Source organism: Hyalella azteca, unplaced genomic scaffold (genome assembly GCF_000764305.2).
Source record: "Hyalella azteca isolate HAZT.00-mixed unplaced genomic scaffold, Hazt_2.0.2 contig13949, whole genome shotgun sequence".
Classification (NCBI taxonomy): domain Eukaryota; kingdom Metazoa; phylum Arthropoda; class Malacostraca; order Amphipoda; family Hyalellidae; genus Hyalella; species Hyalella azteca.
This window is the reverse complement of record NW_025943851.1, coordinates 181814-208912: the sequence shown is the minus strand read 5'-3', so window position 1 is coordinate 208912 and position 27099 is coordinate 181814. Positions and strand designations below refer to the sequence as shown.

Genomic DNA, 27099 nt, shown 5'->3' with positions numbered 1-27099 from the left:
CCAAAAAGTATCCGTTAAAATACGTAATAAAGCGGTAAAAACGTCCATAAGGTGCAAACTCTGCATTTTTTTGCGGCTCTGAAATTATTGATGATATATCGAACGAAAATTAGTTCACCCCAAATTGATATGCATACTCGAATTTCGCGCACAAAGGGTGATGAGCATTTGGCCGGTAATGATGCGTCACTAATGTTCAAAAACGTTGTGCATTGTGCACTTGACCAGTGATAATGCGTCACTAATGCTTGAGAACGATGTGCACTGTGCATTTAAAATCTGATTTTCGTTACAATCGTGCTTGCCTTCCTCCAATCGTAGGAAGATGACCGGAAAGCCAAGATGTTGCCGGCTGAGCGGCCAGGCTGGCGCCACTCTTGGTGACCATTCAATTATTTGACGAGACGCCAGACGTAACTTGAGCCGTCGCGGGAGCACCTGCATGCCGTGACCGCACGCTTCACTGCGCCCTTATTCCGTCACCAAACTGTTGCGCTTGGCGGCTGACATCCGTATATTACGTCGCTAAAGACAAGCCTTTTATTAGTGCTATTGATTTCGCTATTAAGTGGCCGAAGGCGAGGCTTTCAGAATTTTTATTGTAGCAGAGATGTTCTAATTGCTTATGTTGGCCTGGCTCCGCCAATGAGTCAGCGACTCTGTGCTTAGTCTACCCACAAGTTGTTGAACGTTCGAGGCGTCGGTGATACTTCAGGTGGTTCAGTGTAGAGATTTTGATTGCAAAGACTTTTTTTAATTAGTTTTAAGTTGTCATCTTATTTTTTGAGCAAATGTCTTCCATGCATTTTGAGTGTAAGCTCGATATTTATCTCCAAAAAAATGAGTAATTTTTTTGGTACCTGTAAATTAAGGTCTAAAGTCCTACAATGTATCATTTTATTTAATTCTGTACTAATTTTCTGTCTCTTAGCATGCAATTTAATTAGGTATGCATTGACATAAGCGTCCCTTCATTGTTTCACTGTGCAGCGATGAGCGCTTAATTTTTCTGTGTTCAATTAAAGTACTTCGATACGGAATAAAATTTCTGTATTCAACTAAAGTACTTCGGTACGGAATTAAGGATGCCTAAACGATTGAGGGCAGCACCCGTGAGGGCCAATACCATTCATTGCATGTATGTGAGGCGTAGTGGGTTAATTATCCGCTTTATGGTGCACATTAAAAGCGATGTTCAGTCCTAGGCTGTTATGTCTGACATCAGAGCACACCGATCTCTATTGCTGTTTCATTGCATCGCGGATGAGCAGGCATGTTGTTCTTAAAGTGAACTATCATCGGATTAATGCATCACTGTCCGCCAAGTATTTTTATTAATCTTCATTACGATAGATCTTTTATTTTTTTATTTTTTAAATTAGGTTGACTAAACATGTTCACAAATGACATGTATTTAAATTGTTTTGAAGTCAGGTATGGATTGTCGTTGTTTCTCTTATATGCCTAACATGCACCCTGAGAACTTGATCACACCCTGGGGCCTGGAACCATACTGAATTTACTCACGTGAAATAAGTATATGCCTATACCTCAGAATACTTTGTTGCTATTCATTTTTTCTAAGCTGCATATAGCGCATGATGCGGATCAGAAACAAACAATATATTGTTCCGTGTACAGGCCGCAACATTTAAGAAATATTACACGCAGGATGGCAGGAATACAAATACGTAGGAAATAGGTGCTCGTAACTTAGATGTATAGAAGACATTAGTTGCACCAAGAAGTTTATGGATTTTAATCAGTAATATATTTACCTTGCTAAAAACAAACGAAATTTAATCACCTCGTCTGTTTGAACGAATGTACTTTCAATGGAAAATATTGCATAAAGTGGGACGTATTTGAAATATTCTGTTCCTGATCCGGAACAAGTTTGGTTGCATCAACATTTCATTTATCTGCCCCCTTCGCAATGTGAGTGCTTGCACTTAATATCCTTTGTTCATAGAATTGGTAATAAATCGATCATAGATGGGTTCTTTGATCCCTACCCTCTCATTCATATCAGTTGAATGAATTTATTCCATGTTGATGAGAAAGTTTTGCTTGGTCATTCCGCTTTTGATCCTCATAATTTAATTAATGCATGCAACGAGCAGTGAATCAGCATTAATTATTAAGTGCAAACTTCAGCCTGGCACTCGACAATTAATTTTTTAAACGCCGACTGCAAAATATGCCCTCAAAAATTCCGCGATAATTTCACCAACGGCCTGAGTGAAATTGCTTTTATATATAGTAGGGTCGTTCAAACAAAGTCGCGTTGATGCAATAAACTGAATTGTCAGCCGTATATATTGACACGGTGGCGCAGAGGCTCGTATATGCGCTCGCATTTAGTACTCGCTCGTTGGCCGTGTCCGCTCAGGACAAATAGCGTCGATGAGCCCAATTAATTTCTGACAACAATTCTGGCTCGTTTCCTCTCACCTTTTGGCCCTCACCAAATTTCCTCTTTTCTTGATGTTGCTCATCAAATTTTTGTTACATCTTGTACTTATAGAGATTATTTGAATCAACTCACAAGTTCATGGTAGCGGTTTACACAAAAGGATTTTCCTTTCCATTACGTGTATTTTAATTTCTATATGTAGTTCGAGTTGAATGCTGGACTAATGCTATGGTTTTTAGCTCATTTTGTCCACCTACCGACATCCCAGCGCGGGACAATGCATTAGATTTGTGTAACATACATTTATTGTCTTGTTTGCCTGTTGAATTTTTTGGTCCGTTAGTTGAATAGATACAAAATGTAATCCTTAATCTAAATTTTTCGTTTATTAAGAAGAAATTCTCGAATTTGTATGCCGCGATTTGAGGTGAGTGAAATGATTAAATTTTTATGGCGGGATTCGAGTCCGTGCCTGTAGCGCATCATGATCTCGCTGTCGGAGCGATGAGCCCGTGTTTTCGGTCGCGCCGCCTCGCGTGGACACGCCGACACAACTTTGCTCATCTCTGAAGTTCACTCGTCCTTCTTTAGGAAGTTTCGCTCCCGAATGATGCAAGTCCTTGGAACTTGCGCGGGTGTTTATGAGCCCTGCATAATATCTGTGCTCTAATCTCGTTCCTGAAATGTGCCGCCATGATCCGCACTTCCCATCGATATCACTGAACTCGGGAACGCAAATGATAGGAATATGGGAGATTACTGCAGATATTATTAAAGTAAATACTCTTTTATTCCTATACAGTTTTTTTGTGAGGGCCCGGGAATCTTATTGCTCAAGTATCGCTCGGGCATTGTCAACAGGAATTTAGGATTAAGATAAGAAAATAATGAATTTTACTGAGCTCTTGGCCACTAATTCTTCAGCATGTTTCTCCCGTCAAGGAAAGGTGCTTTAGATCCTCATGGCCTTTGTAAGAAATGTAAGAATTTTTTCCTCGCGTATTTCGGTGAAATTTTTGGCGACGTCGATCGTCCCCTTCTTTGGTCGGTGTGAAACAGGCAGCCAAAGCCCTTCTCGTGACAGCCAACGGCTTCTCTTGTTTACTGCCAAGCGCTGCCCTGTTTATTGACTACCAAACGAAAACACGCCAGCGCCAAGTGTGACTTCCTCGCCCTTCAATTCTTTTCTCGGCGATTCCTCTCGGCCGAGACAGTCTTTTAAATGGTCTCTTATTGACCTTCTATGCGGTAGCCTATGCGTTCGCGTCCTAAATGAATGAAATTATTATAGTCACATGACAAATATTCAAAGAAACAGAGATATTCATGGTAGAAAAATTCTCCATTTAATTTTCAAAATTATATCAATTGTACGCATGCAAATTCTTAAATTTGCTACTTGCAAATACTTGGACTATGTTTTCGAAAGACACCTGTCATTCTTACTTATTGAGAAGTTAAAAAAATCGTATCTCCGCCTCTGACTTTTGTCCTCCTTAGGCAGACAAGCCACAAAGAGCTTTTGTCTCGACCGTCGCTTCGGCACAATGAATGCGGTAAACAAACTTGATCTCCGAGCGACCGTCGCTCCTGAAATGCTTTCGATTGCGGGACGTTGGCTGGACATTGTTTGACGATCACCTGTCACGAGGCATGCGCAGATGGTTTCGCATTTCTTTAGATTTCTAATGCTAAGATCTTTGTTTGGCGGTCACCTGTCATACAGGGGAAACGTGGCATGCATCTTACGTGCTTCTGTTCAGTGTAATAATTTCAGGGAAGTTTAAACATGGCGATCTTGTGTCATACGTAGACTGTCGTCAAGAATGGGACGGTATAAAATAGTGAATTTAATATAGGTGTTATCTGACGTTCTCTTTTCCTTTCTTTTCCACGAAAAAACTGACTCTTAAACACCGCAGAGAAAGCGCATATATAATACGCTTCACTCTTCTATTAATTTGTGTTGAATGGGAAATAGTTTTACCTAATTTAATTCTTCTTTCTTCCCTTTCAATTTTTGCCGCGTGTATTGTTGGACAGAGATCGTTCGCGGTACTGAATCATCTTAGCTATTTGTTTCACTCGTAATTGTATTCCTTATTATTTTCCCCTATTAATGGGAAAATAATAAGGAGAATAATGAGGAAAATAATTAGGCGACCTCTGTAGTTCGTTTCATAATTAATTTAAAATTTTCAAAATATCCCTGTTATTTTCCTATTGATTACCAAATTGTTGATGCTTAAAATTGTGCTCACCGAAATACTCGTATTTGTGCAAGTAATTCCCGAACAACGTACTTCACCCAAGTAAACAGTTGCTGAAGCATCTGTCACCGCGCGCGCTAATGCCATTCGTCGAAGCCGTCATGCTCAAGTACATTGCTTTTGTTGGTCTCGCTAATTGTTCTGCTTGACAGACGCTTGTGCAATTTACGCTCTCTTTGCCATCTGTTCTTGCTGGCTGAGTGTTTATTCTGCAAATGTTTTCTAAATTTATTGTTCTTCAAATTAGCTTTCAGCTATTATTCATTCTTAGAGAAAGGACATTCGTATTCATTAACTTAGAGAAAATGGACATGATTCTAATGGATGTACTGGCTAGCATGAAATGTGTCTATTTTTTTGCCATGTTGGATGCACTATTAATAAAGTACCTGTCAGAAAACTGAATGGGATGAGGACTTTATAAGCGTCGAGGATTCAGTGGGTAAAGCTATGGATCTTGTTAGTCGTGATTATTATCTCGGACTAACCCCTCTATACTTTTGTCTTCCGAATGGTCAAAGCCACTCGATTGGAACCATTCAAAAGTGGCCGTTAGATTTTGTCCGACTAATTCAGACATCGGGCGGTCACACCTGCAAGTCGTTTTTGTAGCTTCAGGTGCGTCGTTCGGAGGAGATTTTCTTTGCTCTGAAGATTTACGTTGACAGAGAAGTGCAGTTGGGAGCTGTTTACTTGAGCGCAAGAATGCGACGGCGATGCGGTACGAGTTGTTCGCGCCCAAGCGCGGCTTGTTAGCGCGAGTGTAGCGTCACAGCGCAGCGATTCTTAGAGCACATTTCCTTCGTCCACCGATAAGGCCCGCGCTAAAAAAGACGTAAAATCGTGAGAGGGTCGACCAAAATGCTGCCTTAAAGTGCCAGGAATGTCAGTTTCCCCGGAAACATTTGGGATAAAATGATGAAGTATCTGCGTGGGTTAGCGGATGGCACGACCCAAAGTTTAATATTTCGTTGAATTAAAACGGTGAATATGACACTGAGGAAGAATAATGATGACTAAAGGTAAACGAATAAATTTCAAACAATGATAATTTCAAGGAACCGCTTTAATGAGATAAAATAGGTTCATTTTTTAAAATAATATCAGTGGAAGATTGCTATGAATACAGAGTCATTTTTTCTTGTTCATTTTTTTTCTAACTTGTGGGGGCTCTTCAATAATTATTGACTATTCGATCATCATCGAAGAGTATTTCTAAGTTGAGAATAATAATTTACTATCAAAGTATTTGGTGCAGACTTTGTTTGTCTAGATTCTACAAGTGATTTTTCATCCCCGAATTCCTCAATCGAAATTACCGCTGCAAAACCTTGTTTAAATCTTTTGACTGTATGCATGCAGCTGATGATTACTTGATTTTGACTGTTCCAAACAATTGCTTGATCCGCGGACCAGCTGAACCAATTCGAAACGCCGAAGAATATTGATTGTCGCATTCCAAAATACTTCTCATTCAATCACATGTCACTGGTGCGATTGTGACTGGTCAATCGTTGGCCATATTTTTGCCACTGAGAAAAAGGTTAAAACTTTTGTATTCCATTATACTTTATGCCTATATATAGTTTATTTTTGCAGTGCTCGGGCGTTTCATCTCACTTCTGGCGCCTTGTATGACCGACCGTCTTATGCTTGTTCGGCTAAATGGCTTCTTCTGTTTCTATGCCTTAGCAACGCGTGCTCTGAATTATGCATGGAGTTATTGCACGGCGGGCGCAAGCACATAGTGTCTCGGTGTGTAGTGCCTCTCGAAGTGGTCTCTTGTGTGGGCCAGACAACTTCCGATCCTCTGATTATGCGCATAAAGAAATTCTTATATAACAGTGTAATCGTGAAGGAAAATGCTGTTTACACAACTTATTGCTAGTTAATATGTTAATAGAAGTTTCAGTTACGGATTTTTTTACAATTATAAACAAATTCGCGTCCAGATTTATTTGTATGTTACACAATGATGAGAAATTCTTCCTGCATGCTGGATTTTGCTTTGTAGTTGAGGCCTGCTTATTCAAGAACCATTACAAATACCCACTGGATATCCGAGGGCACTGTTCAGTGCACTCACACTAACATTTTTCAATCTGTACTATCTTTTCAGTTTTTTTGCCGAACGCACGTGGAATTTTTCTATTCTTCTATCTCACTAATGGGCAAAAGTTACATGGTCCTTCAGTTCCAGGCTTTTGTTAAGGCAGACATCTTCTCGACATCTTCCACATCATCTCGCGAGTCTCGTCTTTTTGTGGCCGAATTCCTTGTGAAAAATATTCTATCCCCCGGGTCTTTTGAACTGAAACTGCACTAATAAAATCCAGCTAAATTGACGTGAGATCTTTTGTTCGGGGCGCCATGAGCAAAAATGTTCGTCATTTACATAGCACAGAAAAATTTTCCCGAACTGAATTGAAGTTGGGTCGCTAGTGGCTAAAAAAAAGTGTGTAAAATTGTAGCAAAGTTACCAGCAGCCGCAGAGCTCCAAGCTGCAATAAGCGGCCAAGAAATGCACTTTACGCAATAAATTCAGAGCTAAAAAAAATCATGTAATGCTCGTGTATACATCATGGCAGTCATGCTTTTCATACGAGTGCTGCTTGAGACTTTCCGCGACTTTTGATTCTGTTTTTCTGTTATCGTATAAGTTTTCTTAGTTACTAAACTTTTTTCTCAAAGACGACAGAAGGGGAAGCCCTCAGCCTTACTCTATTGAATAACTTTTACTTCTTCCGTGCGAATTGCTGACCATTTAGTGAGCTTAATGATTGAATTATTCTCTGGCTCTCATGATTTCAGCACTAGTATTGATGAGATTGTGGAGCCGTAAATGCCGTACCATAAAATCTCAAAAAAAAAAAAAAACGTTCCATCATTGAAAGTAGCTAACAACATCGATTGTGTTGCACATGGAACACTTTCACACTAAAATACTGAGAAAACTCAAGACAAATGTGTGATTTGAAGTGACCTTTGCAGTGATTTATTTGAGATGCGTGGCCTACGTTCAGAGTAAATTGTGCCCATTGTGGTCAAATCGAACACGTTATGATGTACGAAGACCTCAGAGCGTGCATCTGCAGAGATATAAATTTAGCGGGGCTACGCTTCCTTGCCACGATCGATTCCTATGCTGGTCAGGTTTGGTTTGCGTTTTTAAAATATTAATCCACTATTTAGTGGTAATCATTTTTCCAATTTTTTCATAGTTTAGTAGTGTCTTCGCGGGAATATTTTTAGAAAGAAGGCAACAAATTAACTGATTTTGGTCTGGCCAATCTGAGTCTTTATGGCTATTTAAATTTGGAAAGAAACATCAAGTTCTTTCTATTATTATTCGCTGTTAATTCAACAATTAGGTCACAAATTTAACTTTTTAATGATTATGAGCTCTTCTTTGCTGAATGAGATTATCAGTTGATAATCTCATTCGCTAGCTCTGTGCGTTGTAGTACTGAAGATAAAAAAATCAGCTGTTCTATCATGTATAAAAAACACGAACATATTCGGCGTAGATTATCTGATCATCATGTGAACATATGCTACGTCGTCTTAGCCGGTGTTTTGTTTGCGATGTAGTTAGGCTTGTCTTGATGGTCGTTATGGATGGCCAAGACTGCCACGAGCGGACAATGCGCGGCATGCGCCCTGATCTTCCCTGCAGAGCACATTAAGGGCGATGCGTTCACGCTAAAAGTACATCACAACATAAGTCGAGTAGTACATAAGGTTGTCTCAATATTTGTGTTGAATCCGTCACTCACGTATGATATGTTCTTGAAATTTAATTCGGTGCTATTTTCGGTGCTAGTTAAATTTTCTTTAATATCAACGTCTTCTTGCAAGGTTTTTCCAGTAATTTTTTGATCGTTCGAGTTCCGAGAAACCCTGTAAAGATTTTAGTTATAATTGTGGTTGAATACTTAAGTTTGTAGGCTTCCGCTCTTTTCTATTGATGGTAATTTCTTAATGTTGAAATTTTTTGTGAAATGCAGAACTCTACACACTTTATTCTGTTTCAACGCTGTTTGAACGCGCACCACCACAAGCATCAAACCCATAAACCGGGCGGTCGAGCGCAGAGGCTGTGCGGTTCTCAGGCAGATCTCGGGCCGATAATAGCGAATGGCATCGCTGAGCACAACCTCTCTCGATCCGTGAGAATTTGTTCTGAGCCTCCCAAGCTGATCGGCCATTCATTGAGCTGTAGTGCCGTCACTGTTGTGTGCTCAAAGTTCGTTGATCGCCCGATTTTATAGAAAAAAATTCTGACTCCTCGAGTTTGCGTTAGTGCCCGGCCATTTTTTACGCGTTAAAATAACTCGTGAATATGCCTGCGCGGTGAATTAAAGCTGTCATCATGGTGATAAGCTTCAAAACCCGTGAAACTTATGACGATGATCTCTCTATTTTAATAAATCATTTGAATCGCCTTATTATTCATATATTATTACAAGAATACGGCCGGAACTAAACTTTTAATCATGATTTGTCTGAAAGATTTTCTAGTAAAAGTTGATACAGTAAATTTTTAATAGTATATTTTTGATTATTCCAACAAATTCAAATCCTGATGGTCAAATCTGATCCTATGGGTCGATCAATTTGATCCTATGGGCCGATCAAATTCATGTGTCTACAATTCCGGTTACCAGTTTGCGAATGAAGCATCATCAATTTAATATTTATTTCCGTATATCATTATTAATGAAAACTACCTCTAATTAATGCATTTATGTCTCTTATGCGAGAAAGTGGCCTATTGATAACTTCTCCTTTTCAGATTCCATAATAATTTCTAGCTGCATCTTTAATAACGAATTTGTTATATTTTTGCCGCGTATAGCTACAAATGAAAAGATCAAAAGTCTCCAATTTCATAACCACGTTTGCTAACTTTGATCAATAAATTTTAAGAAGTGCTGTTTCAAAATACCAAAATCTCTATGAATTAATTGCAGGCAGCTAAATATGTAGTATCCACCGCAGGCAACGATAGTCCTCAAAAAAAAAAAAAACGATCGGCAGATATTACGACTAAATGGTGCACTGAACTTCTAATGTTTATTAGAAGTTCAATTTTTATTTATTAAACCTTACATATTCATGTAAGGTTGCTGCAAAGGTTGCAAATGCTTCTGTTGCTGTGCAAATGTATTTTGGGTGTAATTTCTGTTATCATTAATTCAACTGCGGCACAGAAGTGTTTGGTATGGTTGTTCTCGGTGCAGTCATTTTTCACATATTAAGTTTTTAGTTTCAAAGTCAGTGTTCAAAATAATGTACCGGGTTAAATTTTGTTTACAAAGTATTTAGAAAACTAGCACTTTTCTCCAATACTTAAACTATTAGAAATAGGAACAAGTTTTGATTTTAGACTGATTTTCATGTGGCATTTTTCTGCCCGTTTGTGTAGATCAAGCTAAAAATTTACTTGCATTACAACCTCGGTGTTGTTATCGCTAAAATTTAAACTAGAACAAGACCTATTGACCAAAATTGCAGCAAAATTGAATGTTATACGAACACAGCACGTCGCTCCTCCTTAAAAGCTGTCCTCGATAAACACCAAGACAATATCTTACGACAGAATAATGGGAGTAAATTATGGGGTATCTTTGACGTTGTTTGGGGGCATTTTATTCAGCATGCAGCTCCAGCTAACTGGTGCATGCATGGGCGAGAGACAAATTACAGTATTAGTATTTGAGACTTACTTAGTTTGTGTCTCTGTACCTCGTACCGTTTGCTTGACGAACTCAACGTGTGTTTTAAAACGCCAACAGCGATAATTTTGTGCAACATTGACATATATGATCCCTTGTATCATTGATATATAGAACAGACCTGAAAAGCTTCCAAAATTGATATCCGTTAATCATTTTAGTGATCCATGCATCATTTACATAACAGATCGCGAACACCATTCTTATACCTGATCCTGATCACCACTGCCAAACATGATCACCGCTGCCATCATGATCAACGCTGCCAAACATGTTCACCACTGCCAAACCTGATCACATACATCAATCACGACTCCAATTTGACCCTGGAAAATACGCGACCGCATCCTATAGAGGAGGCGATGTTGACAGCTTGCACAACAGAACGTGGCATTGCCTGACACGACATCCGATGTTTGGCTCGATCGTGTCATGTCTAGCCGCATTATTCACTCGAGATTGTGGGCCCGTCGGGAATAGTTGAAGCTTTTCATGAACGGATGAAATGCCGTACGGAAAATTGTAGCAATCGTGCGTATTTCTGAGGTTTATTCCTTTTCGTATAAAGATTAGAATTTCAGTGTACCATACAGTCATAATATCTGAGGATAATTTTTTGAGGACTATTCAATTCTATTTTCGAAAGTATGCGAATTACGCACGTCAGTTCGGTACACAAGTGAACCTATATTTAAGAGCAGCAGCCGGAGAGCCCCGGTGCTTTAGGCCTCTAGTTAGTGTTAGGCGGTCATTCTAATGCAAACAAGTGTGCAGTGTTAGCGCCATGTGTTCGTTTCATCACTGTCCGGTTCCTCGGCTATTCGTGCGCTTTACTCTCGTCAGTGTTGGAGTTCGTACATCTCAATCTCGTCTTCTCAGTGTCAGCCTCTTGGCCAGACAATATGGCTTTGTTGCCTAATGTCTACACGGTCCGAAGCGGCAGTGGTTCTACCTGGCCAAATGTATGAAACTCAAAGAGATTTCCTTACTTGCAGGTTCGTTCACGACGTTGAATTCTTAACAAGGGCTGAGAAATGCTGAGACTTGTCTGATAGTTGCTAGGGGGAATCTGTTGCGGAAGTTGTCAAGGAGTGGACGTTAATCTGTCTTTAAGATAGGGCCTCTCGTATAGTTGGAGAGAATATAGCCTTTCTTAAGAGGTAGTATCGTGTCTGCGTTTGTGGGAAGATTTGGCTGTTATTCGTGATTGTGATTTGTCATGTAAAATTGAGTGAAATTCGGGCTTTTGTTTGGTGGTGAGGCGCAGAAGTAAGCGGAAAATTATATTGATGGAGAAAGATCGAACGTTTCTACAGCTGCATTTTATATAGTGGCTTGTGTAATGCTATTACGTCAGATTGATTTTCGAATCTGGTTCGAGGTGTAACAATCAATTAAGCTACCCATTCTCTTCATAAAAAAACATTTTTTTTTGTTCAACCCAAATCACTTAGTTTAGTTCCAATCTAACTAATCAGTTTCTAAGCAGACGATAGTTCGGATTTATAAATTTTGAGCAGCCTTGCAAGATTTTATCAATTTTATCGGCAGTTTAACGACCGTCTTTAGCAGTAATATCTGTCTGTGATCAGCGGGCTCTGACCAACGAGGGCGTTGTTGCTGGTGAACGGTAACCCGCCTCTGATATTGCATACCTTCAACTGCAAGGTAAAAGTTTTTATTTAGGTTCATTTAGTGATTGCAAAGCCAAAAATATCCATTGCCGCTATGTATCTATAATCATGTGGCAATCCAGAAGAAAGTTTTTGAACACGTGTTGCTTTTAGAGGTACAACTTTCTCGGAATTCAAACAAGAATTGCATTTCGTGCTTGCCAGGAGCGTGGCATTATATATATGTCGTGCCGAAACCGTGGAATTGCCGATTATATGGAATCGGCAGCCCGTTTGCTGAATATACAATCAGCATTTCGTTGTTGATTCACAAAAATCGGACGTTAGAATTGGAGTAGGAACATAAATCGTCAGTTAGAGTTAGAAAAGGTTAGGTAAAGTTTGGTCAACTTCCTTTATATTTAAATATTTGAAAAGAAAGAACTTGGCTGACTGAACTAACCCCAGATTCCTATGGTATAGAAGTGCTGATTCTACAGATTCGGCTAACTGGCTGCCGATTCCAGAGAATAGGCAATTCCGCGATTTCGGCACGATATACCTATTTGAATGTATGCAACTGTCTCATAAAAATAAAAATTGCTTGCGAGTTTGAAAAATTTGCGTGCATGGCGCTTAAATTTTCCACCTTGTAACTGTACTAATGGAAAATCTGTAGGGGGTATTTTGTAGTTGTTTTGGATCCTCATTATAAGAACTGCCAAAATAATCGATTTAATAGACAGATGTGAGATCTCGATGTCAGAGCTTTATTAAAGCAACCCGATCCTCGTCTAATCCATCTCTTTATAACGCTAATTTTATCCGTGTGATTTATGGAGGCTTAGAGATGAGATTTTTTTAGTACGTTATCTCGCCGTTGATCATGAATGCAGACCGTGTTTTGCTGGGTGCTGACGCCTCGGCTTAGATGAGGCCAGAAACATAGACGCGGCGCCGCCCGTGCAGTCGCACTCGATTCTATTAACTAACACCTGGCTTGCTTGCTCTGCATTCAATTCTTTAGAACTGATAATATTTCACGGTGGAGATGGGATAGTGATATTGCTACATGGCTGTAAATCTGGCTTGGTGGTAAACGATTGTTCTGTTGTCGGTATGCTGTACCCTTGCCTAGAATTTTTGGCCTCGAATTAGGTTTGTTTTACCAATTTTTATTAATTTAAGAAAATTTTTGTTATACCATATATTCACACGGCTCACGGAGGCTATATTAATTTTTCTCTGTTTCAGATACTATTGAACTTTATGTTATGTAATGGAACCTTCTGCAAATAATGCATTCAACTCTTACCATACATTAATTTCTCTTTTCTTCTTGTTGCCTATACCTTTGTTCAATAAACATTCCCTGTGATTAAATATAATTAAATCTTTGGCTTGCACTTCACAGGTCTGAAAGCAGAGCTGTACTACGTACGCGAGGGAGTCGTCAACGAGTACGCCATGGGCTGGAATGTGCCCGTACAGGCTGACGTGCACGCACTGCACTTCATTTGGCACGGCACCGACAGCACGCCCGTGAGTGCTGCACTTACTTGCATCCTTATTTCATGTCATAACCAGAATCATATATATCTCATTATTCTTAAGGTTATTTCATGTCACAATCAGCATCTATATATTGCATTATTCATAACGTTATTTCATGTCACAACCAGCATCTATATATTGCATCATTCTTTACGTTATTTCATGTCACAATCTGCATCTATTCATTGTTAAATGTAACAACGAGCATTTATTCATTGTTATTACATGTAGCAACGAGTATCTATGTGCATTGCATTAGTCCTAACATTATTCCCCGTCATAATGGGCATTTATTCAATGCATCACACTCGACAATATTACATGTCATAAGAGGCATGTTCTCATAAATTGCATTACTCTTAACATTATCCCATATTCCAACGAGCATCTATTCACTGCAATTAAAATTTTCCTCTCGAGATCACTTGATTACTGAAGTCTTTGCCTTCGAATACATTTGCCGTCTTCAACGCTATTCGTAGCTAAATCCCGTAAACTGGAGGCCCGCCTATGGGTTAAATCGTTGAATTAGTTGACATTTAATGATTTAATGACTAAAAAATGCCGAGAAGGTTTAGTTCTTACAAGAAAAAGTACCATCATTACTTCAGCAATACACGATCCTGACGCCAAAATTTACAATTAGTGATTGCTATGAAATTTGTTGGGATTTCATGAAATTTTATTTTTTTATAGTTTTTGTATTAAGTAGTTATCTTGTTATTTGATGAATCGAAGAATATCGTCGTAGTAAACTGAATTAAATTTTTTGTTTAATACTGTACTGCATGTTATTTCACGGTAATTTCATCTTTCATTCTTGTTCATCAGAATATTTTTTTGCTATACACCTCATTCATTCATCAATGAATTCAAATATTTATCGAATCTACATTAATAACTGGCAAGTTAACCTTGCGCTGCTCGAAACTGTCAGTATATGCTTAAGATTTGAGAAACCCTTCTTTAAATCATTTCTACTGCCGCCATACAAATTTCCAAACGAGAAAGTACCGGTAATATGTAACGTAAAGAATATTGTAAAATTCTTGGCAATATAATATGAATATTCATGGTAGTAATAAATTCAATAATAGATATTTATTACATTAATATAGCCATCATAGGTTATAAAATAAAATTTTAATCATATTTTCATTTAATTAAGAAATGTTCTTTAAACGCTCTTTTCAAACTTGAAGGAAATGATAATTACTGATTTTTCAAATTATTTGCATTGATTTCTTCATCGTAAAATACGCCATTTTATTATATCAGATCCGTGGTTCCTTTTACCCAAATAAGTAGAGTTGGTAATCAGGCCTTCCTATACCTCCGATGCCTGGATAGGTAGAAGCGAGAAAGGTGGGCGTGGTTCGTTTTCTTCCTTTTCCAATGTTCGCTATTTTGCCTACTGTCTACTCACTTGCATATCTCTACTGCTTATTTATGGCAATATATTGGTTTTCACTGAATTTATACAAAGGTTTCGATATTAGCATTTTTTATTTTTATGGTGCTGATCTATGAAATAACATCATTATTTTTTCTATATATTGTGTGGTAGATTTTGATAAATTCCATTGAAATGGTCAGGGATAATTTGTTACAAATGATAGTTTAGAGCACTGAATAAAAAATGTGTCGACGTGTCATCTTCGATGTTTTACGTTCATGATTAATGCTGTTAAATGCTGAAAATATTTCTTCATGTTGGTGGTCACGCATTAGGTGACGTCATTAACTCATAATTTATGTGTCTTTCTTTCTCGAAGTTGACGGCAAGTATCATTTACCCGACTTTTAATAGTCTCGATATTTCGATAATCATGGCGTTTATCAATTAATTTCTTGTAATTATTACAAGCCTATCAATTTGTAGAGCTATAATGAGAGCACTGCTCTTGAAAATTGAACAACCAGAGCAATTGCAATGCCACTTCCGATTTTCAATAAAGTATTCTTCAAATAATAAAACATGCTACGCTAACATTTTATTAGGTCTTCATCGTAACGTGGCAGAATGCGTTATTCAATAAATAAATGCACCCGGCGCCATCAGTTCGTCGTTATGAGTTGATTTTTACATCAATCGTAAAAAACGTAGTTTTTAATATTCAGATTGACATGCATGTTTTCCACTCTAATTCGTGCATGAATTAACTCTTCGTTATAGGAAATTTGTCATTTTTACTCGCAGTGGGCATCGCAAGTCGGCAGAAACGAGCGCGCCTCTCAAAGTTTTAACTGACGAATGCTTACCCAGGATTTAGTGCCACGTGCCCGTAGTGGAAGATACTGACAAGCTTTGAAGGGGGCGTTTCCCCGTCAACATTTTCATTTAGGTGCAAGATTTATGACCAGGGCAGGATTTTTTAAATGTATTCAATGGGCGGACCGTGGCAGCTCGTCGATGAGGTAATTTTATGAGCCACCATTTGTGCTCCACGAAATGTGAATAATACTGACGGGCGGGATCTAGGTACCTTTTCTTTTAATATCGTTTTTATTAATCAATTCAAGTGCCGCATGCTACTTGTGTTCAGGTCTTATTTTTTTCTCTTGATACTATTGTGTTTAATAGCGTTCTTATTTACATGTTAATTGTATTTCAAATTTAAAAAACTTGACCGAATCTCCAGAACCTTGCACTCATCTCGCACAATGAATGACAAAACACCGCACCAGTCATTCAAGTTTCCTGATCGTCGAAATCTTTTGAAAGATAGATGCATCATCAACGTTGGTTCTTGTCCGGCAATGTTCACCTAAAATTTTATGTTCGATTTCGTGGAATTCGACGACGCCTTCCATTGTGAAGACGTCATTGGTGCCGTACGGTCGTGGCAGTGAACATTATACCCAATTCTATTCGGGTAACTGCGCCTTTAAGGAACAGCGTCCCTAAGCTCCTTCATACACCAACTATCCTACAACATTCATGGACTATGAAAGTAGGTATTTTAGTATTGAATGGAACATGGCTGAAGCATTGGATGTAGAGCTTACTGTAGGTAATTGTAGATGGTGGAGCGACTTCTAATAGTGGTACTTAGTTGTGAAATGAAGGTTGCCTTCAGTGCGCAGCAGTTTGTTGCTAAATTCAGGGATGTATTTAGGGATCACTTAATGCAGAGTAGTTGGTGGCACAATAACACATTGTACCGTGTAAGTCTGACGTTGCGAAGCTATGCGAGTTATCCGTTAATTGTAGTTATTTGTGAAACGATGTTAGTATCCTAAAATAGAAGCTGTAGGTTCCCTTCCAGAGAGTCTTTTTATCCATCAGTTTATTGTCCGATGGAGTCTAATCTCCGAAGTTATTGACTGCATAAATGTATGTTCTGAGACAATCGCCGTGAATGCTTCAGTGAATTGTCTTGCGTGGTCGCCTGATGACCATTTGTTTCTCCAATAAACTCAGGTGGTGCCTACGAATCCACGTTTACGGAGGTGCTTGGTCTAGAGCAGAACTTGTAAATTGACTCGTAAAATCTCTGGAATCCTAGGAACAAACCTTTACGCGTCGCTTTAACGATTTGGAAGATCTTGGAATAGAGAATTTATTGTTGATTTATCAATGGAGATTGTCGTTAAGCCTCGCTCGACACAAATGGGCGTCAGCTGTCGTGGACATTTCATGATGTCTTCGTTCAGGCTGACTTTGTTGGGTACGCCTCCTGAAAAAGATCATTGATAATGTAAAGTAAAATATTTATACTGGAAGTTAATCGAAAGTGTGATATATAACGCTTTTCCAATTATTTCTATTAGTTTATGCGTTGTTTTATTCACCAATGCAGTTTAATACAAGTGACCTTTATTTGAATATCTAGTTCGACAGACAGTAACACAAAACTTTTCACATTGAAGTCCATTAAACTATTGCAACATTCTATTTTTTCTTGCTTTACGTACGATTTTTTTGTCTCTCCATGATATTTCATATTTATTCCAATTAATTATTCTAATCGTGATGTCAATTCTAGATCACGTAAATTTTAGAGCTCAACTCTTTATTTCTGCGTTTTATCTTGCTTCTCCATAAAAAATGCGATGATCTTGATCAAGATATTAGAGTTGAGGCCTGCTGGACTTTATTGTTTTGACTGGACAAGGCTTGTGGGCGTATGCAGGTACCGGGGCTTGTGTTTAGGGAACTTCTCAATTACGGTATATGCGTCCAGCTGTGCTCCATAATTAATGCAAGTCATTCTCAGTGCCTGAAGTGAGGCGTCACTCGCCTTTGGGTGACTTGGATGAATGACGGCAATAGCTTATGTTGCGAAGAAAAATTATACTGAATTTTTGGAAGACTTTTCGAATGTCTGATTATTCTAATATTTATGTAAGAATGCTTACTATAGACTAATTAGTTTAGTTTATTGTGAAGAAAAATAACTAAATCACGTTATAGTTTTTATATATGGTAGCGGCTTCAAAGCAAAGTGTGATATCTCGCAGTATGGCTTTTCACTGCCAGACCGTCTTAACAATCAGTTAGGAATTGAAATATCGAATGAAAGTCGACCAATAACGGTGAGCTAGGGAGAATTGAAAATATTATTCATTCTGCCTTAAAAAAGGTGTAAATGCAACTAATATATTGAATTGGAATGACACAATAAAACGTGCAATAATATGAATCAGGGTCTGTTAATTTTCAACGAGCTTCTTGTAACTTTTTTCATCTCATATTTTCACAGCCTTTTCATTGTTGCCCACTGGGTAATTTCTGAAAACAAATAGAATTTTGCATTCCTAAATTCATGAAATTATGACATGCACACTTTTTTTCGCTCTTCAATACTGATTGATTCCTTACAATAGTGTTGAGAAGCACATCGTCGCCCTTGGCAATTTCGTTCTTACCAATTTACCGTATCCCAGAACTCGAGAACCGAGCAAAATAGGTGGGTTTTACAAAGCCGGTTACAAGACATTAGAGTGCATGACATTTAATAAACTTAGGATCGAAGTTTGGTCGCCGATCGAACGTCGAAGATTATCAAGAAGGCAGTTGCAGGTGGCTGACTCATTTCCTATATGCATGTGAGCTCGGTCTCGTGCTGCGGTGTTCCTCATGTGTGCGATGTATCCGCTTGTGTGGACTTTTTTACTCATTGCATCAAATTATCTTACAGGCAAGTATATATTTTCTGAATTTTACCTTAAAGTTGAAGAACCACATGTTTTATCAACCTCTATCTCTTTCGAGTAATCTCAAGTTATTATTATTAGTTTTAGTTATTAGTATTAGCTATTATTAGTTTAGTATTAGTATTAGTTTTTATAATTATCCATTTTTTCACTCATCGCCTACAAAATGTCTAGGAGAGAGTAAAAATTTCCACAATTCCCGTGTAAAAAGTTAGTTCTTATAAATTGCTTCTTGTACAAATTCTTTTCCTAATTATTTTTAATTTGAACGGATCATCAATAGTTGAGGCGTTCATGTTGAGACTATGTCAGTTTTGATGTTCAAATTTATAGCTTTCAGTATTATTCGAAAAACTACATTGAAACAATTGAGATTCATATCGGTTGTACACGTGCAAAGGCGCGTCAAGTGTTGCACATGAGGACCAAGTCAGTGATTCTCATTTACTCTGCATGCCATTGCTCATGCTATAGCCTGTAATTCATCATTTAGAGGCACAACTTACGCCTCTGCAGCCATAAACTAACCCTACCCCAGTCTTTTTATTGCGAAGACTTCAGCTTGCTGTGATGGCTCTAAAAAACAAGATGAGTGTCGCGCGCTCAGCTGCTTGACGTCTATTGCCCTCATGACTACCCGAACCGTGTCATCGAACGTGCTTTTGTCCAATTACTTTTATTACTCAAGTTCTGTGCTTCATTTAATTTACGTGGGGTTCATAGCGGTCTTCTTGCTGAGACTGCTCATTCAGCGAAATAAGTGAAACTTTGACCAAATAATGACTCACCTTATGCCTTGTGTGGGTCATCGACTATGGTTTACCACGGCAAAAGAGCGTGATACGTGCTGTACTGAATGTGTGTCGCTATTTGGACAAAATGTCACAATTATTTTCCTGTGTTAGCTTCGCGATGAGGATATGTACGAGATGTCTGTGGGCGCAGCTGGGCTCCCAGCCATATTGAACTCCTGGTATTTATATATGAAGGCTCCTTGTTAACCTTCAACTGCTTGGCATACATTTAGAGCTTATAGTTTCTGCAGTTTCTGTTACATATGACCACACTCGTGCTTTATGTAAAGCAAAATACCCTGCACTATTGCCTGCTGTCTCACTATGAATATTTGATTCATAGAATTTGTTTATTCGATTACATTCTTTTAACAGGAGCGCAATAAACATATGCTTGCTGTGCACTAGAATTCCTCAAATTCGATTTATAGTTTTGTATGTTTATTATTTATCTTGCATCAATTAAATTTTAGGAATTATAGCACGCTAGTATCAATATTATTGACGTTTTCTTTCTACATTTATGCAGAATAAAAAAATGTTCTCATGTCACAAACGCAAAATATGTTTGAGATTTTCTTGTAATAATTAACTGAGTTTTACTAAAACAAGTAAACGATTAGCTAGCAACGTATATTTAATACCAACGGCAATCCAATTTGTTGGTGCATCCCAAGATATTCTAGAGCAATTACCCCTGATCCTGCATTGACTCGTCAATATTACGATAAAGTCATTGCCGTGGCACTTCATCAGTGAATAGCCTCATTCTACAACTTGCCATCAATTTTCCTAAGCTGACATTCCAGCTCAACTGGCGCCATTGTGTGGTCTCTCATTTCTTTTATAGATTGACATATCCTAGGGACTGCCTCATCCCAGCTCCATAGAGAGACTCTCATTCGAACGTCACGAGTCATTTGATTGCACCGTGTCATGGTGGATCGATGTACCGCCACCTGTAGTTTTTCCGACACATGCATGCGCTCCCGAGACCGTATCTCGACCGAACGATATATATACAATTCGGCAACTTGGTCCGTCTTAAAAAAAGAGATTTACTTGATGTGGTTAAATTAAATAAGCGTGGGCATAGTAGTGGATAATAATGAGACTGTAGGAAATATATCGCACTAACTTTTCGGTATCATCTATCACATTTATTACTGGCATCATTTTGTAAATTGTAAATTAAATATGTGAAATTAAAATGAAACTTGTAATGGACTTCTCCCGGGAAAAAACACAAAACTCGATTAATGGTGCAAGGCTTTTTCAATGAAAGAAAATAATATTTTAGAATGCTCGATTATTCTTTGCAACGGCACCGCAGCGCAGATAACAACCAATTTCTCACATATGATTAAGCAAAATTGTGGTTATCATAGCCGAAAACTTTCACTTATTCGAACTAATTTCGATGCACTACATTTGCTTTGTAAATTTTCTTGCCTCCAATCGAGCTGCCTTTTTTTTCTGCTATGCATTTGGACAGAAGTTTTCGAGTGGAAAAGGATAGGAGTTTACTTTCCTTTTGTTTTTGCTCTGGGCATCGGAACAATTCGCTTCTCATTTCTTGGTTTGCAACTCAGGTTGAGGCTCGGTGGAGTATCCCGAAGTTTGTGCTCTTTTATCGGTGCGAATTTTCGCAGCCCGCATGTGCTTGTCCGCGCAAAAGTTTCGGGAGGCGAGCGAGGGAAGCCAAATATGTCGTGTTTGTTCCCCTTTTCTCAGTGCGGGCAGCGTGTGCGCGAGAGCCGCTTTCCACTCAATGGCAACCTGACGCCATTCACGCAAATTGAGCGGCAACACCACTCCCAAACACTCCGCACAATATACCGAAATTTTACCGTCCCAAACTAAATAAAAATACTCCACTCGCCTCCCCAAAAAGGACCTGAATTTTAGCGCACACAAAATAAAATTGTTTACCGTAAAAAAGGATAAAAAATCTCAGTGAAAAGACCGCGTTGCGTTTGATTGAAGAACTTTGACAGGCAAGTTGGGGTCAGTTAATAAAAGAGGGACACTAAGTGAATAGACTCGCCAGTCTGGATGGGCATCCACTGAAAAGGGACAGAGAGTTAGTGACATCCTCTTAGTTTAGCGGTCTCTATTAAAGTTTAAATTGACTTCTGTAGACATTTTTTGATTCAGTGAATTCTGGCGGGACTAGCTTTAGTGCTTAAATAAAACTTTTAGAAAATAATGTTGAATTGTCCTGTGATTAGAACATTAAATATTTCCTTTATTTTAATTTTGATAATTGTTGTGCAATTTTATCATTTATCGAAATATATGTCGCGAGAAGGCGCCAGCCCTGAACAATCATCGTCCAAGTGAGAGATAAAAACTCTGCAGCATGCGCAGCAGTTTATTGTTGTAGAGATTTATTGGAATAACAGTCAATGTTGAGACACTTTATTATTCATGAGCACCGCACAATTCCAATTCTCTGCAGAAGTACACAACTCCCAGTAAAGTTTTTAGCACTCAATCAATTCCCTGTCATTGCGTGGCTTTTGATGACCAAAAATAAAAAAGCCCTCATTGAATTCCCTCGCCACATCGTTGTTGTTTGGAGCTCCCGTCGCCCACCCTCCGGAAGTTGCTGATTCAAATTAAGACGGCGATTTTTTGCTGATGTCTTGAGCTTACGGTTACTTCTTGCGTCTCTCGTTCCTCTTTGTGTCGCGTGCTCCTTGGCGCGAAATTGTGATCGCTTGATAAACTACAAATGATTCATCCGCTTTTGTATGTGCATGATAGAATCAAATGTTCAATTTTCGCGTGGATCCTCACATTTTTCCTTCTAATGAGCAATTGAAACTATTTGTCTTTCAGAATGATCTATCGGTGTTCTTGCTCTCAAATTTAAATTTTTGAATCATTTTTAGGTAGGAATATGGAACACATTCGTTAAAAAAGTCCATCTGTGTGCTTAAGTTGCTTTCTTAACTTTTGACGGATGTAGTTTGGCCGTTACTATGCGTCGCCTCGCCACACGAGTGCTGTAGGAAGCCAGCTGTGTGGTTGTCACTAGGCGCCGTTCCGCCACACGAACGCCGTAGGAAACCAGCTGCGGTGTTGTCACTAGACTTTCCGCCACAAGACCACCGTAGGAAGCCAGCTGCGTGGCTGTCACTAGACAGTCTGCCACACGAGCGCCGTAGGAGGCCAGCTGTGTGGCTGCCGCCATCGGATGTCTTTCTGCCACACGACCGCTGTAGAAAGCCAGCTGTGTGGCTGCCGCCATCGGACGTCTTTCTGCCACACGACCGCCGTAGAAAGCCAGCTGTGTGGCTGTCGTCATCGGACGTCTTTCTGCCACACGAGCGCCGTAGGAAGCCATCTGTGTGGCTGCCGTCATCAGACGTCTTTCTGCCACACGAGCGCCACACGAACGATCGTCTCACTAATTGGACTGGATAAGCGAGGTGCCGGCAGCGTCTCCCGATTTCTGCTAATTTCAGACCGTCGCGTCCTGCGCGCCGCTCGGATTTCTTTTCTAATCGAACCAGACAATCAAAGACGCGGTGTTGGAGATTTTTTGTTCTGCGAATTTTGTGCGAGGAAAGTGGCATTTTTAGCACAACATATATTTAGACAAATTTGAAACTACAATAACTATCAAAATTAATGTAATGGAAATGTTTCATGTTCTTATCACAGAAAAATTCAACATTATATTTTTTCTAAATATCGATTTGTGATTAATTCATGGGCGACCTAGAAAAGTGCTAGAATATGCCGAGTAGGTATGTATTTATTCAAAGTGACAATTTTCTACCTAATGTTCATTTTTAAAATTTGACTTGATTCGATCATGTTTAGGTTGAAGTATTTTTTATCTTAGATATCTTGAGCTTCTACGCATTTGTGCTGTGAACAAGTGAGGTAGCTAAGAGTTCTGTGCAAATATTAATTGTTCATAAAATTTTTAAACTAAACGGATGTTTTCTCTTTTTAAAATTTATGATGTACGGATGCAAACATTATTAATTTTCGCTTACGTTTTCATGCACCTACACGACACTGAAGGATATTTTTCAAGTATCCGTTTAGTATCCGTCAATTTGAAAAGATTTTGTAAGGATCAGAGAAAATTTTCGACACGTCGGGTCATAGATCTGGAATAAATGTTGATCTACAGCTTGTATTCAGGGTACGAGCACCGTATGGGATCTTTGCATCAGATTTATTATTTCTCAGTGCCCGTAAGCACGTAAATCTCACTCGGTGGATTATTCCTCGTGTACACAATTTTTGTGTGGGGCAAAACTATTAATTTTCCTATAATTAGTTTCAACCACCTTAATTATCATTAAACTCCTGCAACTGTTTAACCATTTTCATGAATTACTTAACTCAAGTTTCGTTTCACATTAACTTTTGTCCTACTGATGATAAATGTACAGTTCCTTTGTACGGAATTTATTATTATCACTAGGGGCGAATTATTATCAACGTGCTTATTGAAGTGGAATAATCCCTATAAATTCAGACTTATTAGCCAAATTGTTGATCTTAATGTGCAATGGCACGTTATTATTATAAAAGTGCAATGCAACATATGGTTTCATTAATCGTTGAATATTTAATACCTTCTATGAATTCTCTTTCATTTTTTCTGTTTTCACTATTTTCGAAGTTCAATTAATTTTTGTTGAGACTGTGAATCCTCTACGGTTCAGGTCTCCCATTTTTCGGATATTTCTTTAAAAATTAGCCGTGGTTAATGTGTGTAATTTTTAAAATTATTCTACGGAAACCATGGCTTTGATTTCAACCCTGATCTTCCTATGTCATTAAATATGTCTAATTAATGAAATTTACCAGAGCAAATAAATCTCACTGATAAAATGAATTTATCTGAATAATAAAATCAATTTGGTTAAATAAATCTACCTGTCTGAATAAAGCTGTTTGATTTTTGCTTTGTTTGTTTTAGCCGTTGGCGGCTGGTTTGCCCTGCGCCGTAAGCTTACCGTATTTTTTTTTTTGTCAAATGTTAGACATTTTTTCTTATTTGCTCTGTTCGTACAATATAAATTTAGGTCTTCCTTCTACATAAATTTAGCTCAGGACGTGCACATGTTTTACGACAGTCTCCCCTGGGGGTTGTTAGTGTAATGCTGGGGCCGACATTTCGCGGCCGCCTCCACAACCTACGTAAACATTCAACAGATTCCTTCATTGTGGGAGATTATCTACACTCTTGCGTTATTGCTCTTGCTGGGATTAAGTGTGAACGGTACAATCTTTACTGAACACACATCGGTTTTTAACACATCTGTTTAAAACTAAGTATTGATATTATATACGGAATAGTAATTTTATCCTGGCTGCAAAATTACCCGAGGATTCCGACTTGTTAGTTGAACGACTTGTTACGGATTACAACAGCTAGTATAGCCGTTCATCAATATAAATAGGAATACGCTAATCTATTTCATGCTTTGGAATCATACTTAATTGTGTTACAAGATTTGTACAGATTTCGTTATATTTTTCTTTGCTCACGACAGTTATGGCATGGATTTGCGCTAGAAAATAATTTGGTCAAACAATTAACAATCTTTTATAAAATGTTGAACTCTAAATACAAATTCTTTTTTATTCAGATATTTTTCGCTCGGTTTCTTGTGGAGATAAATATGAGCGGTAAAGCTATCACACAATATCACTTTGGGCCACGCTAAGTGGTTTTGTACAGAGCCCGCACAATGTATACACAGCCTCGTGCATTGCAAAAGAACCTTGCATGTTGCGTTCTCTCGATTCGCTTATATTGCAGTCTGCTGATTAACTGCGATATTATACACATGCAGAACATCGATTATGTCGCGTGCTTATCAACCATTATTTCAGATTACTCCCACCGCCAGAATAGTCTTGCTGTAGTTATTATAATAAATTTTCGGTGCAGAAGAGAGTTCCTCGAGCGTGTGCGAGTTAGCAGGTTCCTTAATTAATTTTTCTTGAGGAGAAAGGCTGGACATTCATCGCCATGGTATCAGTTAGCAATTCAATTAGCTTCTTTTAAGGAGAAAATCATGAGCTGTGGTCATAAATTGACGCGATAGTCGCTTAATTGAGTTTCTACAGTCAATATTTACCATGGCATCAATGGTGTGGGATTATCAGTAGTCTATCAGTGACACGGTGCCTTGTTGTGCTTAGTTTGCGCTCTGCGTTGTTGCTGCCCTTGCTTTTATTCGACCACGTCCACTGAAGGGAAAAAAAGAGTCTGTACTCAGTACAAAAAATATTGCTATCGACAGCTCATGAAAATACCGATGCCCAATGTTCAAGAGCGATAATGCTTTCACTTTACAGCACAATTTTGAAATTATAAAATAGTAATTATTATTGACTGATAAATGCATTAAATTTGACGACTTAACCAGCGTCAAATAAACTTACATAACATTCAGATTCATTCTCTAATAAGTTAACTTATTCTACTCAGTGTGTCTTTGTTTACAAGCTTTCTCGTGCGTGGGCTTAAGTGTGCCCATGTCACAAGATGGCTCAGAGCTTAGTGACGTTAATTAGCTCAATGTGGTGCTAACGCGCCCGCCACAACTTGCAATAAAGCTAACCAGAGACTCGACACGCTCGAAATATTGCCTTCTGTCTCCCTTACTTATTGCTCCGAGCCTGAACAATCCACTTACGTAGATCTCTTTCCCGCTCTCATTATGCTTACTAATTTATTTCGGGAAAGGTGGTGAATATCCTGAATTCAGGCATTTGAGCTTATCTTCTAAAAATGATTCACATAAATTTTTACTACCTGTGACGAACATAAGATGTAAACCGTGTCGAAATATCTTGGGTTTCTAGGATAAATAATCTAGTCGACCCTTTTGTTATCTCCTTATGTTTCATGTATGGGCCCAACACAAGAAAATAATGAGCTTCACCTCCGTAAATTAGAAGCCGCTGTGTATGGACAGCTTGTGAAGAAGTCTAGGGACTTGAAGCAAAAGCCATAAATCTGTTCGTGACTCCCGCGAGTTTAGGACTCGTGATGCCAATTTAGAAGCCAAGATGCTATCGCAGAGACTCCTTACGCGCCTCAATGCGCTGGAATCGCCCGTGGTATTTGCCTGGAATGATGAGGATACTTTTGCGTGTAACTTTTGGTGATAACAGCCAAGTGTGGGGCGAAGAAAGTCCATTGTATCCTTATAGGTTTGAAGAGAGACAAATTTTCATGGCGATGTCAAGGCCCCTTGTTAGCTGAAGCTTTCAGCAGGGGCGTGTAAGGGTCCCCTCTATGGTTCTGATACGCTATCTGTGTTTGCAATTACGATTCATGCCTGCAAATGTTCCAAACTTCATTAGTTCTTTATAATAGTTCTAACAATTCGTTCTAGATTTTCCAATTGACGTTGGAAGTAACTTGGGAATTATACACTGAGTTTTGTTTATTTTTTTTATTGACTCGGTGGACCAACATTTCGAAGACATTCTTAACGGATAACATTATGTATCCTTGGTCCTTGGTACCCTTGGTACTTGTTTCGGACGTAGCAGTCCCAGGCT

At 38.7% G+C, this 27099-nt stretch overlaps 1 protein-coding gene across 1 annotated transcript in view; it reads left to right on the top strand.

Annotated features, from left to right (window-relative positions):
- LOC108672275 (tyrosine-protein kinase Dnt) overlaps positions 1 to 27099 on the top strand; it is a 68375-nt gene that overhangs the window by 25297 nt on the left and 15979 nt on the right. Inside the window, exon 2 of the mRNA XM_018159914.2 lies at positions 13452 to 13579. Coding sequence (XP_018015403.2) covers positions 13452 to 13579 — 128 coding nt within the window. The remainder of the gene's footprint in view (positions 1 to 13451; positions 13580 to 27099) is intronic.